Source organism: Ixodes scapularis, unplaced genomic scaffold (assembly GCF_016920785.2).
Source record: "Ixodes scapularis isolate PalLabHiFi unplaced genomic scaffold, ASM1692078v2 PGA_scaffold1__304_contigs__length_218370807, whole genome shotgun sequence".
NCBI lineage: Eukaryota > Metazoa > Arthropoda > Arachnida > Ixodida > Ixodidae > Ixodes > Ixodes scapularis.
In genome coordinates this window covers 193,820,379-193,837,848 of record NW_024609846.1, presented here as the reverse complement: position 1 = coordinate 193,837,848, position 17,470 = coordinate 193,820,379, and the positions used below count along the sequence as shown (strand labels likewise).

The 17,470-nt window shown below is 42.7% G+C and overlaps 1 protein-coding gene across 1 annotated transcript in view; it reads left to right on the top strand.

The window, feature by feature from the left end:
• Positions 1-14,774, top strand: part of LOC8039971 (putative phospholipase B-like 2) — a 45,475-nt gene extending 30,701 nt beyond the window's left edge. The window contains exons 6-11 of the mRNA XM_040213529.1: positions 258-418; positions 5,740-5,832; positions 5,904-5,975; positions 6,269-6,421; positions 9,072-9,231; positions 14,568-14,774. Of these exons, the coding sequence (XP_040069463.1) occupies positions 258-418; positions 5,740-5,832; positions 5,904-5,975; positions 6,269-6,421; positions 9,072-9,231; positions 14,568-14,759 (831 nt within the window). The 3' untranslated portion in view covers positions 14,760-14,774. The remainder of the gene's footprint in view (positions 1-257; positions 419-5,739; positions 5,833-5,903; positions 5,976-6,268; positions 6,422-9,071; positions 9,232-14,567) is intronic.
• The last annotated feature ends 2,696 nt before the right edge of the window (positions 14,775-17,470 follow it).

The following is a 17,470-nucleotide window of genomic DNA, read 5'->3' as shown; positions in this document are numbered from 1 at the left end:
TCAATGGTAGCTGCATAAATAAAAATAGTTGTGCTGGGCATTTGGGGATAGAGCAAAAAATATTATAGATGATGAGTTGTGGCCTTCATATATCATTTCTCAGTACAAAATTTCTCTATATATAATTTCCGCTGTACAAACCTTTTTGGAACTACATCATACAATATGTTGGCTGCGTTACTGGAATATATGCAACTACCATTCTACAACCCCCTTTTTTATCTGTTGACGTGGCAAATAATATACTACCATTTTAGGCAGTCACGGAAACCTCAATAGACAACAACAATGACAGGCTGTGGAACTTGGTGAGGTCAGACAGCGCTCCCCTCACCTGGGTTAGAGACATGGTTGCCACCCGGCTGGCAGTCACGGGTCCCCAATGGGTTGACTATTTTGGAAAATTGAACAGTGGCACGTAAGTAAACGCTGGGTTTGCCTAGGTTAGAGTCGGATTACATTTCATAGTATTAATGATCGCTGTGCTGTTCTTTCCACTGCATAGCTAAAATAAAATGTGTCACAGGGATTGTTATGGCTTTTTGAGCGCTAAGTTCCGCAGGCGTTTTATACCAATAATTGTTTACATTTTTCTTCTAGCCTTTCCCACTAATTGCATAATGTCGCGTGCGCACTGGTGTTCCATTGCGAAGGATTACCATGTGAATATTCCGGTTTCGAACAATCCCATCGTCCCATTTTTATTCTTTATTTGCTAAGAAAACCGATCTGGATTTCCTTTTTTTACGCATTTTGTTTTTATAAAGTTCCAGTTTATTTTTGTCAGTTCTTGTGTGTTCTGGTTAGAACATTCCTGGACACAGCGCGTGTATAAAAAGTGGTTTCGCACTGCTACAAATTACTTGCCTTCCCTTGCGTCGCTGAGGCAGAATTGGTTGTCTATATTTAGTTTGTCAGAATTTAGCCCGATTAAATGTTTCACGTCAATTTCAACGTAAGTCTACGTTTCTATACCCGTGACAATATCGCGCCAAATGACACAGAGTACGTGACACTGCGTCACCTGACACCATGGCATGAAACCGCGAAGTCCCATAAATTGGCGTCACCTCACGGGACCACGTGGTCCACAGTGGCACAAAACACATCCCTCGTGATCCCTAATGACCGTCGTGCGTGCTCTACTTATTGAGCAAAAACGAATCTCACGTAGTTCTGGCTTGATACGATTGAAGTGTTCACTATTGTTGTCCAACAGTTTTCCTTGCTTTTTATCTGCAATTCTTTGAACAGTTGTGGTAAATAAAAAATGCTATGCTATTATAGAGAGTTTGCATAGTCTCGCATAGAGGCCCCATTAGTGTAAACGGAGTTGATGTAGACATTTTTCATACTCAAATGAGTGCACTGACTTTTTGATCGAAAAAATAATTCCGAAGAGCCGAAAAAAAAAACAATTTAAAGGGTACCACTAGCAGGCAGAGGCTAGCTTTCGCATTATCATCAATTGTTATTAAACTTCAATGATATTCTCACAGCAACACATATACCTGCGTGGTTTCTAACTTCGCTGGCATGCGTCATAGTTCTCCACGCGCTCAATATCTAGGTGTAAGTTATTATGTAATTTGCTTTATTTTTAAGGGGGGGTGGCAGTTATTAAAACCTCGTAAGTATTTTTAGTTAGTGCTTTAATTTAAATATTACCTAGGTTAAAACATACATGCCGACGAGTTGGTTTAATATTTGTGAGTGTAAGAGCGCTAAAAACAACGAACGAGTAAAAGAAACGAACATCACAGAGCGCTTTTAGAGTTTCTTTTACTCGTCCGTTGTTTTTAGCGCTTTTACCCTCACAAACATGTATCACCAGCTAGCCCAAGTGCATACCCTTCTATGGATTAATATATTAATTTTAGACACGAAGAGCGTGGCCAGAAGTGACAACCAATAACACATCTTTAATTTTTCTTTAATCCGTGCCTACGGAGTTTGATTTTCTTCCCCTCTGCTGGGTATAAAAAATTATCCTGAACAGAACGCAAACAGGAATATAGCTCTTGCTTATTATGAATGGAGCCCCGTACCTACTTCAAAGCCGACAGTTACCAATTACTAATTTTTACTGGAGAAATGAAATCTAAACTTTAAAACAAACGTGATTTGCAATTTCATGCTTAGCATTACCTAACGTTCTCAAAATCTCCGTGCAGCTGTCAATTATCAGAGTGAATCTTATGACCTTGCTGTTTTCACCAATCTCCGTGATTAGATCCTTTCTCGCGTTGCAGGAAAGTCTCCTCCCGGGCTCTGCACAGAGAAAGTTCGTCCTATCCTTCGGTTCATAGGGCACCTGTCTCTTCACTCCCATCTGAATAAGCGAACCATGCAGGTCATCATTACCAGCTGCAAAGAGCAAAAATGTTTTAGACAACGATGACAATTTAGCAGTTCTTCCACTGAATGTAGCGGTTTTCGAGTTGTCTTGCGGGAGAAATTTCCAGTCGGCGGCCGCCTTACTTTATAGCAGCTTTCGCCATGTTCGCTGATACAGTTTTCATTTGTCAATCACAAAGACAGCGTCATTCTTGTCGTCAGTCTGAGTTATACGGTCGTGATTTTTGCTTACTCTCAACAAATTTGGTCTGAATAAAATAACTTTTGCGACGCTATTCAATGTTACGGTTACAACCCTTGAATCATTCGTTTAACTGATTTGTGTGAGAACGCACGAACTTGTTTTCCGAGTCTGCTCGATCGAATTCGAACAGTAAACTAAATGCACAAAAATTGAGAAAACATGGTGGTTATAGTAGTTCAAACTTCTAGACTCGTTACTGGAATTTTCATGCGAAGTTAGATTAGTCAGATACATCTACTAGAAATAGAGGTTGCTTCATCTTTAGGTTAAGCAAATTTGTTTTTAGAGATAATGAGAGTTAGATCAGTGTCGTTTTTACCGAGTATTGATCAGACTCGGAGGACATTACGTGATACAATAATAATTATTGTAAGTATGCTAATGTACTAAAATCAGTTAATTAACTTTGATATACCTGTAATTTTAGGGTTATTGTAATGGTTCTATTGACGGAAATAGTCACTAGAGGCCAGCTCCATTAAAATAAATTTTAAAAATGTAATTGTTTTTCAGATAGTGTTCAGCAAATTTTGTTTTTTAAAGCTATTAAAAAATTTAGAGCTATGTGCGCCCTGCAACCCGTGCCCGGGATGACGCTTAGAATAGTGACGTAGTCGCTAGAGTCATGTCGTCACTATATCGAAGGCGTGTGCTTCGTAGCGATCCAGGCGACACAAGTGACGGTGTGACTCAAACGACTACGTCAATCTTCTAGTCTTCATTGTGGTCAGGGCTTGAGGCGCACTTCTTGCCCGCAATTTTAAATCTGGATAAAAACGCGAAAATATATGAATTAAAATCTAAAAAAAATATTTTACTTTCGCGGAATCTTCTTATTGGTCTGGCCTCTAATTGTAATTGCCGGAAATACTGCAATTTCCAGATGACCCATAAAGCCAATCATTAAAAACTTGACTGACATCTTCTACTTCATTATTCAACTTCCCATGATTATTTTCCCCTCATCTAATGTCCGCTGAGCCTGATAAATATATAGTAAGGGCGATACTCGTCCAACTTTCACTCCCTTTTCTTCAAAACAAACAATATGTACGAAGTTAAAGTAAACACAATGTATAACGTTTCGGAAAGCATGTAAATTTAGTCACTAAACCTCACTAAAGATCGGAAGATGGATGTTTACGTCAGTAGGTATATGAAGGTAACACACCTGGTAACATCTGTCAACAATGAGATAATGCAGTGAACATTGTTACGGTTATGGAGGCGATCTGAGTCAAGCAAGCTACATAGCTCCATTCTAAGGTGATTTGAAGCGGTAGCTGTCAGTACCCCCTCCCCGCAGAAAATGCTCATGAAGGAAACCAAAATCCCATACTACAGCAGAGACATCGCTCTCCCTCTCCCTGTGGTATCTCACACACGGCGAGGCTCTCTGTACCTCCCCTCCCCCCCCCCCCCTCCCCCTCTAGGCCTCTGCTGTTCCGAAAAACCCACGTGATTACGGGTAGAGCGCTCCTCGTTTCCCCAGCTATATCCACGCACCCTCCCAGGCCCGCCATTACAAAATACCCACTGGTCACGCTATGCGGTCACCCGTTCCCGCCTCCCCAGTGTCGCCACCCAGGTTCCGTTCGCGTGTCTTTCCGCGCCTCTACAGCAAAGTTCGCATACGTAGTTTCGCTCCCTCCATCGAGTGCGCAAGAAGCCAAACTACGCACAGCTTTTACACCAGTTCACACGTCACCTAAATTACACATATCTTCTATACCGATTCCACTGAAATGAGAGAATGAATCGCGATCATTGTACAGCACACCGGCTTCAGCCGAATCTCCTCAGACGTTCTTTCAACAACGCAGAAGCTACCGCTGTGAACATCAGCACACTTTGAGGGGTCATTGGAAATTTTTATCGTACTACGTTTAAACTACCTATAGCAGTAATTTTGTTTGACGATGTATTTCTTCGGATGCGCCTGAACAGATGTTTCAGAAGGTTTTTCGGAATTCTTATTGCGGGATTTTGATTTTTGAGTTAGCAACATTGTATCAAGCTTTTATTTGACGAAAGGTTTCAGCAGCTAATGTTATTTTAGCGAAGTATCACTCAATTGTAAACATTTTTATACGCGCAGTTTGGTATTTATGAACGTAACGTTGCCGCATGATTGGCTGAGTTCACAAAGCACATGGCTGTCACGTGGCGGAGCGGGTCTTGAAATTGGTTGACGCAGCCCGTTTTAAAGCGCAGCTCTTACGCGACCGTTCCTGGCTTGAGCGGCGTCGCCGTCGGCGTTGCATGGGCGTAACCGCGCGCGTTGCATTATGAGACGTTTCCCCGCTAAATTTAGCGGGGAATTGTTTCCGCTCAATGTAGCATGAAGTTTAGTAAAACGTTCCACTAAATGGCAGGGGAGGAGAAGGGGAGAATATGAAGGAGAAGGAGGGGCATACCCTCCCCTCTTCCTTCAGCAGCTGCGCTCTAATTCGTCATTACAGAGAATCGTAAACGTCTTTCACTTTTTTTTTTTAAATCCTTCCTTTTCTGGAGGGTGAAATTTTTATCCTTGGTTGTCATTGTGCGCTCAAAATCATAAAACGCATGAATGTACCGCACTGGTAACGTGCTGTTTCGGGTCATTCACCCTTCCGGGTGCAAGATGCGCGAAACCTTTAGCTTTAAATTTATAAGCACAAGTTTTTCATATTAGACATGTCTTTGAGTTCTACGTCCGTCTACCATTTTCTATGCCTGACATTATTTTTTCTATTTCGTCAATTGACATTCTTGCTAACAGTAAGGCATCGGTACACTGGTGGTGTAAAATTGAAGACGCACTTTTATGTAGAGTCCCCACTGGCACATAAATTCGACGTGAAGTTCAAATGAAAACAGATGTGTGGGTTTGCGTTTCCAGTGACATTTTGGGTATAATTAGGAAGGTGTCAAGTTTACAGTAAAGGTATATTAACTTCTGGATTTAAGTGCGACATAATTCAATGAATTTAGAAAACGTGTTGAATGAAAAATAATCAGCTTTGGAAATAATATGCGACATATTGTTCTCGGCAATTAATAAAACCTCTATTTGTTTATAAATGCATGCAAATAGTTCATATAACTAATATCGATTGTGTCTTCCACGCTGGCTGACATTTATTTTCTCCCCTTAGATACAATAATCAGTGGATGGTGTTGGATTACAAGCTCTTTACTCCCAGGTCGGCCATCGGAAAAGATACCCTCTGGATTCTCGAGCAGATGCCGTACGTTCGAAATCATCTGCAGCAAGGAAAAGGTTATGATCGAACGCGTACTGTTCTTTTTTTTTTTTCAGAAATATTACGAGGATTAAAGATGTGAGCGAATACCTTCAAAATCAAAAGTACTGGCCAAGCTACAATGTCGCGTAAGTACATTTTCATTGTAGATTGGCAGCGTGTGTCCTTTTGTCAAGAGAGCCTAATTTTGGAGCGCACCAAATATTACTGTTAAACGAGAGGAGAAAAAATTTCACCTTAGGTGCCCAGAGTAAAGCTGGAAAGCGCCGGGAAAAATATATTTACGTAGTTATATATGAGTTCTTATTTACTTAATATTTAATTTTATTGCACATTGAATCAAATGCCTGTATCGCAAAATTTAGTTCTCTCCCCTCGAAGTTTATTTTTAGGCGCCTCATCAGCCTTCTTGAAATTTCAGCTTCTTTTCTGACATCTTCAACATCAGCGGTCAACCAGACATGGTAAAAAAATACGGAAATTATTACAGCCATGGCATGTCTCCTCGGGCACAAATATTTAGGAGGGAACAGAGCAAGGTCAAAGACGTTTACACCATGTCCAGCCTCATGAGGTAAGTTTTTAGGGGCCTGCCTATATTTTCTAACCACTCCAGGTAGAAGTTTGTATTACATATGTCTTCAAATGGCTTCACAAGAGTCAAGAGTCATATATATTCATAAGATGTGCAGCCTCATAGTAATTTCGAACTTTATTCCTGATGGTCTATTTCTAAATTAACACGTAGAATGCAGGTTGCTATAAGAAACTGTAAAATCAATTTCATCTACTCCGAGCACTTAGACACCCCGTCAAAGCAGTGATTAAGCTATATCAAACCGTCGAATCTTAAAAACTGCGTTGCATTTTTTAGCTTTAAGATAATAATTAGGTGCATCAATGATTAATGGTATTTCAACCCTGAAAGCCCTCTATTATCACTTCGTACCAGAAACGTCACCGAAAACAAGGATCCAATTCAGAAGAATATTCGAGCTTTTTCTTTTTCTGTAAAATATCGTGACTGGATATATTTCCACTCATCCTCTTAAAAGCGGTGTTGTGCAATGATACAGCCTTTAATTTTATAAATTCTGGATATAGTTTCACTTATCTTCTTAAAAGCGATTTTGTGCAATGATACAGCCTGTAATATTATGAAGTCTGAACGTTTGCTTAGCCAATATCGAGTAGTAGCGAATAACAATGGCAGCGCTCCTGCAGCCGACATACAACATTTTCGTGGTACACTGCAGGTTTGTGTTCTGTTGTGCAAAAGGTTTAAAAAAAATATTTTAGCGCACGTAATTCCTGCTTTCTAGTGTAAGGAAATTTGACAAAAAGCGTTAAAAATATTCTGTCTCTTCTTCTCTTTGAAGAGTTAGAACCAGTAATCGCAGTTTTTTAGTATTTTCCCTTTTTCTGCCCTGCTTGTTGTCTACCGATACAGTGCAATCAATGCCAATGTCGGACCGTTGAGGTACCATGCCGTCTTCTATAGTGGATATGCCTTGGTATTGAAAGTGTTTGATTTTAGTTCGAAGAGATTTATTAGAACAAACTTATGAAAGATACACTAATTCGCTTTGTGCAGGAGAGTTACACTAATCGACAGGTAGTATAGCTCAACTATAACTCACAGAAAGTATAACTCACGCGATACTCATCAGTATTAGTTAATATTTAAAAAAAATGGTATTAACCTTTTTATCCAGTTAAAAACATGAATTTGATTAGAAACTCTTCGAGCGTCATCGAAAGCCACTAAATCAGTTCATTTTAGAATGACTTGAAGCACGTGGCAAGCGAGCGGTCCGCTAGCGTTATCACTCCTGTAAAAGCGCAAGAGTAGCCGTGCGAAAACCGGAAGGGTATTCTTAACATCCGCGTTTTTTTAACAACTAGGTTTGCTCCTGTTGTGCGTGTGACAAATTTAACGCACCGCCAAGCTCTCCATGTTCTCAAAGTCATTCTAAGTTTGTCTGATTTACTCTTTTTCACTCAAGCTCCGTCAAGTGTCTAATTGAAACAGTTTGTTTATTTTCATTATAAAAAGGGTAATTAACAAGATGTAGGTCAATATCTATCTTATATGGACGATTGCCCACTATAATTTCTCCCCCTTGCCATATGACTCACCTACACAGGCCGAGTTAGTCTACCTTTGCCGGATCTCTTTTTTATACAAACCTGTTGGAATTAAAAGCTAGCACACGGTGTAATATTCTACCATAGCATAGTAAATAACTGTTCGATAAAGTGTGCGGGATATTTCTCTTCAGTAGTGTCCGGCGAATAGCCTCAACATAATTTTTCAAGAATGTTATTCATGGAGGGAATATGGTGCGAAAGAGCAACAAATTACTTCTGGCGGTGTACGCCCTGCGTGTAGCGCGAGACCAGATGCTCTTTTGCAGTACACAAAGCTAACATTCCGCCTTTTGTAGTTCGTTGGTTCTTCGCCTGATATTTGCCCCACGCAGCCCAGCCTTTATTGTAACACCTTCTGGAGCCTCAAATTCTTCTGTTTTATCTCAAGCGATAGGATACCATTCCTCCTTCGCTTTGTGCTCGAGTGATGTTTTATTTCTAGTTGGTAGCTCATCGCCGCTCAGTTAGCAAAAAAAAAAATGAGAATTTTAAATTACACAAAAAAATTACAATTTTATGTGTGGCCTTCCATAGATTGGGAGTGGCTTCTCATGGGTGTACAGTGCTCACCTAGCCTATACGGAACTCGCGAAGTGTGTCTCGTCTCACGGGAGCGCAGTCCTGGCGGAATCCGAAAACATTCTTCATGCCGCAGCGCTCAACGAAACAGCCCGAGCAGGGAAGGCTATTCGCTCAAGGTAGAAATCGTGGCTCGACCGCTCATAACGCATGTTTGCCAGTCCCGTGTCCATCGCAGTGCGAGGCACGGCGAAAAGCATAGATTGCCCGGCAAGCCAAACTTATTCGTTGTCGCTGATGAAGCGGTGATTCCGGCATTGAGCTGTCGGCCTCCTTTGTTAGGGCTTTTTCATTAAACACAAAATCATGAAGAAGTTCGTGGGCAAACGCTATAATGGAGCAACCTTTAAATAGGTCACTGTTCGCGTGTTTCGTATAACTTTGGTAACCACTGTAGGCATCCACACTATTCCCTCCGAGTAATGCGTCAAAATAACAAATGTAAATGCAATATGACGATGGCGACATCTCCCATTCGCGTTCTTGTTCTCAAGGTACAATAACTACACGCACGATTCTGAGTCGAGATGCAACTGCACGCCGCCGTACAACCCCGTCTACGCCATTGCTGCCCGTTACGACCTCTTGGACCCGAAAGGGAGCTACGACTTGCCAAAGATGGTTCGCAGAGCTGTCGGAGCCACAGATATGAAGGTGAGTGCCATCACCGAAGATGTGCTTGGTCGACCTGTTTAGTGTTCTACACAGGTCATTACAGCTGTATATCTTTAAAGGTCCACTGAACTCCTGAATATGCGAATTGCCCCTTCCAAAACAAAAACATCGATCTCGCGCAATTATTGCTGGCCCAGAACGGAGTAGGAAGCACACTGATATAAAGAACCGGACTCTCGTTGCAAACAAAATTTGGCAAATACCCAAGGCCGAAAGGTTTACTTCTAAAAAAGAAAACTGTCGAGGTGCACGCGAGTTTGTTTAGCGGACCAGCGCGCGCCTGTTCTTTTTGTGTTTTTAAAATGCGAATGCTCATTAATTGTGTCCAGTTTTACACCTTTCCGTTTAAAAGCTCCGGGTTTCCCATATTCCTATCACCGTTTCGCGGGTCAGTTTTTTATGACGTAGATAAATATTTTAACGTTTCTTTGTTGTGATTTTTTTACAACATCATGGCAACTCGTCGGTAGAATGCGTATTTTGTTGATGCACCAATTTCGTTGCTTTAGTCTCCAACTAACATAGAAATAATAACTGACGTCATTATTTTTTAATATTTTAGTAACAATGCCTGATAGTCGATTCCCGACTTGATCGTCGTTGACTGTCGCAGTGGGGGTTCACTGCGCTGCCGTTGCCTTATCTGACGTCTAGTTAAAGAACATTGAGCGGCCAAATTCCGACCCGTTCTATATGCGTTTTTGTCTGCATATTGATATTCGATTTTTTGTTTACCCTAGTACGTAAAGTTGAAGTAACGCTCCGAAAGTAACGGATTAGATTTTGAAGGAACAATCACTTTTATGGAGAGGTAATTGTACCATTAGTTAGTCTCAATTTAACCTTCGCTAATCGTAAATGTAATTTCTTACTTTTCTTAGTGACGTTCACGAGTCTGCACGTGCGCTACATCCAGACCCTTAAAAGTATTTTCCGAGAGTTCTGTACCTTTAATGCGCGTTTTGATTCCCGTTTCAATTTACCTCTTCAAATGTTTTTTTTTTTTTTTTTTTTTTGTAATCGTTGTTACTCCGAATTGTATAAGGTTGAATATTGTCATCTCCCATTTTTTTAGGTGTTATAGGTTTTCTTTTTCTGCTGCAGATGCTCTGCAATACACGTTGCCGCTTACATGTTCGTGCGGACGCGATATATTTCGACAAACTTTTCGTTGCTCTTTTTGTTTTATCTTACAGATTCCTTCAATTTTATTGCGCGCCTGCTGGTGCATCATACCTTTGCTTATATAAGGAACCTAGTTCTAGCTTTAACGTCACTAACTCTAAGATTGCTGGCGCATAAACGAACGATTAATTAAAATAAAATTTTATTGAACTATCTGTACCAATATGTTTCTTTTTTCGCAGCGGAATCATTTATTTTACAAAAGATTAAAGTTTCAAAACCGCCCCGTGTTTGTTTTTGAATTATTCACATGTGCAAGGGAGCGTATTATTAAGATAGAATCAATCTCGGAAATCTTCCAACAGCCGCGTAATAAGGGTGGAACCATAGTTACTGCCACACTATGTCATCAGATCTATGTATAAACCTCTGTATTGTTTTTTTTTACCAAAATTATGACCGCTGCAAATTAAAAAAAAGAAAAAAGTTTATGCGACATTTACGACAACTATGCCAATGAACGGGATGTGTAAATCTTTTCATAGGCGTAGTATGCTTTGGGAACACCGTACCCTCAATGGACGGAAATTGTAACTAAGAAACGCATGCCTAAGATGCAACAGTGACAAGTTTCCAAGCAATCTATAAGAGCATACTAACTGAGAGTGGTTACGCAATCAGTGCTTCGGGCAGTCAAAGATATTCCGAGATTAAGCAATCACAACGAAGCAGTTAGCACGAACATAATAACCACAAATTCTGCTCCTTAATCTTTCGCACTAGTGCAATCGAAAATGTTAATATGGTCCGAAGTTAAGGGCTTGGACTGAGCTTGTTGGTACATACTTCGTATTGGTCAGCTTGAACTTATGTAGAGAGAGGAAGAATTAACAGGAGAGAAGACACCAGCTGGTGACTTCCCTCCTTTTAGCTCTTCCTGTCTTACAAGTTCAAGCTGACCATTACAAACTAGCTCAATTCAAGCTCTCAGGTGATCTCTTCCTCCCTTTAAGGTGTCATGAAACAAATTTTGGGCTGGAATCAATGAATTTAGATTGGGATTTTACTAATAGCATATCGGTTCAGTGGGCCAAGAGAAAAAAAGGTTGAAAGTCAAAAGCCTGATTTTTAGTGCGAAAATTTGTAAACGCAGCGGACTATTTCATACATCCTTGCCTTCGAAAGCTCCCTGCCTTTTCACTGTGATACATCTGCGGCACATAAAAAAGCGCGTTATCCGGCCCAAACGCACATTACACGACACCGGACCCTACTTATTGCCTTCCGCCCTAAGCTTACAGTGCGGTGGAAGCTATGCGGTTGTCCGACTAATCAGACACCTCCCTTTCATCACCTGACCTCATTTTTGAGGTCGGGTATGCGCTAAGGACCGTGATCACGTGACAAAAGCGTGGCTGACCCGACGGGCACGTAGCTCCCACAGCCCTGTCGTCGTAGGGATGAACTTGGTGGGGAAGGCAACTTTTGTCGGTGTTTTGAGCGACAGGCTAATCTTGGATTAGGATGGCTAGTTTGGCTAGTTGGCTTTGCATCATAGTGTAATACGCAAAGACAACACGGACGAAAACGAAGAGAGAACTGAACAGGACGCGGCTAATCTTCTAGGGGTGTCCGGGTACACCAACGACGGTCCGAGCATGAAGGGCGTCTGTCCTTTCCGTCTTCTGGAACAGCTTGGCACAACGCGCGATTAGGAGGAACGATAATAAGGAAGGAGTTGGAAAATCTTTTCATGATTCCTTTAAATTCTTTCTCTCTCTACAGAAGTTCAAGCTGATCAATACGAAGAGATGGTCCGAAGCACAGTAGAGTTGCTTAAATGTTTATATCGAGAAATATAATGCGCGTCTCTTCGAGCTCTACACTTCTTAAAAAGTCTTTAACTTCACCTTCCTGCTGTCTGCGAATACATTCAACCACGGCGAACCATAGAAGAATCCCAGTAAACGGCTAACTCGTAAATGAATATGATCTCATCGTCATGCTCATCGTCCCTGCGCATATTTAACCTGGTTTTGTCTAATCACATTTCGAGCTTCCCCATTTGCATGGATCCTTCTATTCTTTGAAGCGATTCGCTATTTACACGTAGAGTAAGAAAACGAAGTCACAGACATTCTCGGAATATGTCACCGACAGCTTGAAGGGGCACTGGCAGGGTAATAATGCTCGTCGAGGTTTTTATTTTAACATGACCTATAAGTCCCCAATTACACCGAACATAATTTGCGGCTCAAAATTCGCTTTCTTCCCGTCCGAAAACCGCCGGTCGACAATTGGCCGGCTTCAATCGCGCTCACTTTTTTTTTTGCTATGGCGACATGGCGTTCAAATTTTCTCTTCTAAATATATTCGAAATCGTGGGTAATCTTGCCCACAAATTCAATATTAAAAATGGAAAAGAATACGAGCCCCCTTTTCGTGGCCTCCAAAAACGTGCAAATACGTTGAAAAAAAAAAAAGAATTGCAAATATTCCGGGAAGTACATGTAAAGGTCATTCTCAATACGGCAACGTACCACGGGCTGGACGACGCGATGGCGGCGCACAACATACCAATGTTACGACAAAGGTGAGGCAGCTCCTTCTGAACTGCCGTTCGTGGTACCGGCCAATCGATCTTCAAGCACGGAACTTCCAGTGGAAAGGATATAAGTCAGAAACCATTACACGACGAAAGGTGCACGCGACTTTGTCGTCGTCTGCTTCAGACCCTGGAGAAGAGAAACAAAAAAACAAAAAACACGCGGTCGGGTGTAGCCACGTGACGTCCGACTATGAGCTTCCCTTGTCGAGTTTCGGCTTCGGTTTCGAGTAGTCAGGTTTTGGGGCTTCATTAATAGCATCCTCGATCATCCGCACCGGTGCGCACCGGGGCACTGAGGTGCGCCCCTTCATCTTCGATCAAGTGCACCGGTGCGCACCGGACGTCCTCGATCAACGAAGCGCACCCTCCCGGTGCGGCTTTTCGTTGCCCCAACGCGCACCAAGAAAATCGGCGGTGCGCCGGGGGGCAGTCCCATCAGGCATTGCGGCCAGGAGCGGGAATCGAGAAGATGGCGGGAGTAGCAGACGCGCAGACTATCGAGATGGCGATCTTGCAAAAACGAGCACGCCTCGCAGCTGCGCTAGATGATTTCCTCGGGTCTTCTGACGGCGAGACGACGAGCTTCTCACCATCGCCGCGATTACTGGCGATTGCTGCGGTGGCAAGGAGCGCCCGAAAAGCACGAACTTCGTGGAAAGCGGCGCGAGGCGTTTCGATGACAGCGAGGTACGGCTATTATCTGGCGTTTCGTTTTCTTGAACCAATAATGATGGCCAACATATTCATGTGGAATTGTCACCCGCTTCGTGACCCCATCGACAATCACGTCCACGATGTTTATTTCTGTGGGACCGTCAAATCCGCGAGTAAAAAATAGAAGAAATTGACAGCAGACGGGCACCGTGCGCTGACCTACGCAAGAAAAAACGAACAAAACGCGAAGTGACGCAAGGTGGAGCTCGCCGCGGTGCACCGGCGCGGCGCAGTTTGTCCTCGATGTTGCACCGACATTGCGCTGCACGACCGAGGAGCGCTGTGCACTGTGCTGGTTTCAGGGCGATTCCGGTGCGAGTTGATCGAAGATGCTATAAAATATACTTGTCTCCGCAGCAAAATATTAATTAAGTAGCCTCCTGACTTGATATTTAGTCGCCTGGCAAAAATAAAATATTCTAAACAAAAAGTTTGGGGGTGTGTTAGTGTCCCTTTAAGAACCGCAGGACGTGAAAAGTACGTTGTATCTTATTGTCGCTCCACAGGCAATCCTATTGCGGCATTAAGATCTGTTAGCTCTTTGGGGGCAAAATAAACATGAATTAATCGATAGTTTGATTGATTAGCCGGTACGAACGCCGAAGAACGAAGCTAGAAGCTTGTACATGACAAGCCACGCCCCGCTTGTCTTAAGTTGTCAGTTACTCCAGGCACTCAACGCAAGCCCACTGGGGCTCAAATCTAGACGCTTGGCGAAGCGTCGGCGAGAAATTCGGCGGCTGGGATTGGCGCACACCGCACTTGAGATTTGCGCGGGCCAATCATAGCCGCCGGATTTCTCACCGCCTTTTCGCCAAATGTCCAGATAATAGAGCCTCCGGTGACGTTATTTGTTTTCTCATTTCAGCTCACCAACAACGCCATGTTTAAAAGCCTCGAGTTCATTGCCATAAACGGCCCGACCTTCCACTCCGACGGTTCCGTACTGCCGCCCTTCCAGTGGAGCACGAGTGGCTTCCAAGATCTCCACGACGGCCATCCGGACAAGTGGATGTTCGGACCCACGTACCACCGTTGGGGTTCCTGCCCGAACCTCTGAGCTCGTTTTTATAGACTTGAGTATACGATTAATCAGCTGCCCTTGGAATAAGGGAAGCTGCGAGTAAAAGAACGCTAAAATAAAACAATTTTTATTGGTCGCAGAAAAAAAAGAGGTGGACCTTCAGCGACTGTGGAGAGTATTGACAAATGCCATGCAAGCCGATACTGGCAACTCCCGCGGATCGCGGGCGAAAAGTGATCGCAGCGTCCCTGGCGAGCTCGGAGTCTCCGCTAGCAGACGAATTCTCCACAACGCATTGGTTTTGCCTATCTCCGTGGGAGGTGACCAAAGAAAAAAAATTGTCGCGGGTATTCGTTGCTTTGAATGTTAAAAAGTAGGTTCCGCTTCATGAGTCAAGGTCATTTTCATCGCGTGCGAAAGATGTTAGGGCTTGTAGGGTGCAATCTTCGGGCTCTCCCGAAGAAAACACTTTGTGGGAACTTACGTAAGCCAGGCAAAACAAGAATGTGCCTTCGCCCTGTTTCCTTGAAAAGGGCAATGTAAAAACGTTTTTATGACATTGCTGTGTTTCAACTTTACTTTCATATCAATCAATTCGTTTTGTTGTTGCACTTTCAATTTCTCATTGCTTAAAACCGTTTCGTCGAATAGGCGAGCTGGCTAATTCCGATCGCCTCCAGATGAAGAAGCAAAACACAATTTTGAACCACGTACGTCACTGCGATGTCAGTATGCTATAAAAGAAGTCGATTTTGCACATGCAAATCTGACGCTATTACTAAAAGTAATAAAAGCATAACTAAAAAAAAACAAAATAACAACCGTTGGACGGTTGTGCACCTCCTTCCATTTTTTAAAGTATACTTTCTTTTTATGTTTGAGGCGACGCTACGCCGCGGCGGTCTTTCTTCCTCCTGCGTTTAGGTTTTTGTTTGCTCTTTTTTTTTATTGTGTTTACTTGACGTTCGAACCATAGCGTACTTTCTTTCCGTCGCTTCGTCGCTTACTACCACCGCTTCGTCTGCTACGCTATGCCCGGACATTTGGAGGGCCGTCTGCAACTTTGTTGTTGTTGTTGTTTCCACGGTCGTCCTTGATAACCTCCTATGTTCTCCTTCGATTGAGTTGGTGATCCGAAATCTTCATATATACTTTTTGATACTTAATAAATATATTAAGAAGTGTAAGCTCGTTATACATTTCTATTCAAATTTTATTTGAGTTCGCGGTCACGTCTGCTATGGGTCATCATTGGTTGGTCAACCGGCCGCCCTCGGGCATACACCAGCGCATACTTGGAGATGGCAGGCATGCCATGTGCCTGCCATCTCCGCTGCAAAAACAAGTTTTTGTGATGCGGATGAAAATTCTTCTTCCGCTTCCTCAGGGCCTAACAAACATGAGTAATTAAGTTACTTCAAATGGAACTGGAAGAGTTATCCAAGTCTGGCTTTAAAATCGCCGCTGAAGCCTCAACAGACGAATATTTCGCCAAACAAGAGTTCAGCTGAAAACGCACTTAAGGCCGGTGATCGGCGCTAAAAATAAAGATCCGGTGTGCAAGGATTGCCTGGACATGTACGTCAACAAATACTGGAATATACTTTTGAACTGCTGCGCCAAGCGAGAAACCAAACAACCTGCCAAAGTCACTGGGAAAAGAAATGCGAAAGCAAAAAAAAGTTCCCACACAGCTAGCACGAAGCAGAAATTGCAGCGTTCGACTCTGTTTTACCGGGCAGTGTGAGCTGGGACTACCGTTATTCCTTTCCTCTCTTATGTTCTTAGTTCCTACTAACGTCGTGAAAGCAAATAAACAAGCGTGTAACGTGCAGTTAAAAAAAAAAGTGATGCTCTCTTTTTTTTTTTACAAGTTTCGTCGTGTTGCTCCTACTTTGTTTATTGTGGACAAACACAAACAGAGGAGGTTTTTGCTGTGTGATTTGTATCTTTGTATCGTCTGCTAACTTCTTTGTTTCATTCGCCGTTGTTCGCGACTGTTCCCCATTTCTCTTTATTTTCGTCTGGGATGGGGACCCCATATTTTCTGCAAAGTTCGGAAAGTGTTTGCACGGTCATTTTTCTCGTTACTCTTTGTTTTTGTAATGCTGCAGAAGCTGGTGCGCTTGCTCTGCGAATTTTAACATATTGTTGGCGCACGTTTTAATAATCACCTATAATCTCCTGTTCAGGTAAGAAATTGTTACAACGCAGTTTGTAACGGATAAACAGTAACCTCTTACGAAGTAGTCGGAGTAGCTAAACACATTTTTTCCGCTTCCCAGGTGTGCTCCAAACGCGTGTGATTCCCCTGAGTGGCGTTTGAGACCGTAAATAAACTGCCGTATCTTTGTTTTTGCGCGCGTTGTTATTTGTTTGTAGTTGCAGTTGCGATCAGTGGATTCCGCTTGGCAGGCGGACTGACCGTAATGAATTGTTTCCGCTGTTGCGGTGAAGAAACGGGGCTCGCTAAGCTCGAGGACGTCGCAGAGCATATACTTTTCCATTGCGTCGTCTGCTTCCGTAGACTCCGAGTCCGCTAGAGGCATCACTCTCACGTTCGCCGCCGCTCCTATGGGTTTTCGGAGGAGTTTCCAGTATTGGAAAAGCTATATCGTATTTGGTATTAATGGTTGTAAAAAAAGTGAAACTAATAGGTTGCTGCGCATTCATTAATTATAAGATACGGTAGGTACGGTAGAATGTCAAGGCTTTCTGTGTTTTGGGGGGTTTATTATTGCTTTCAA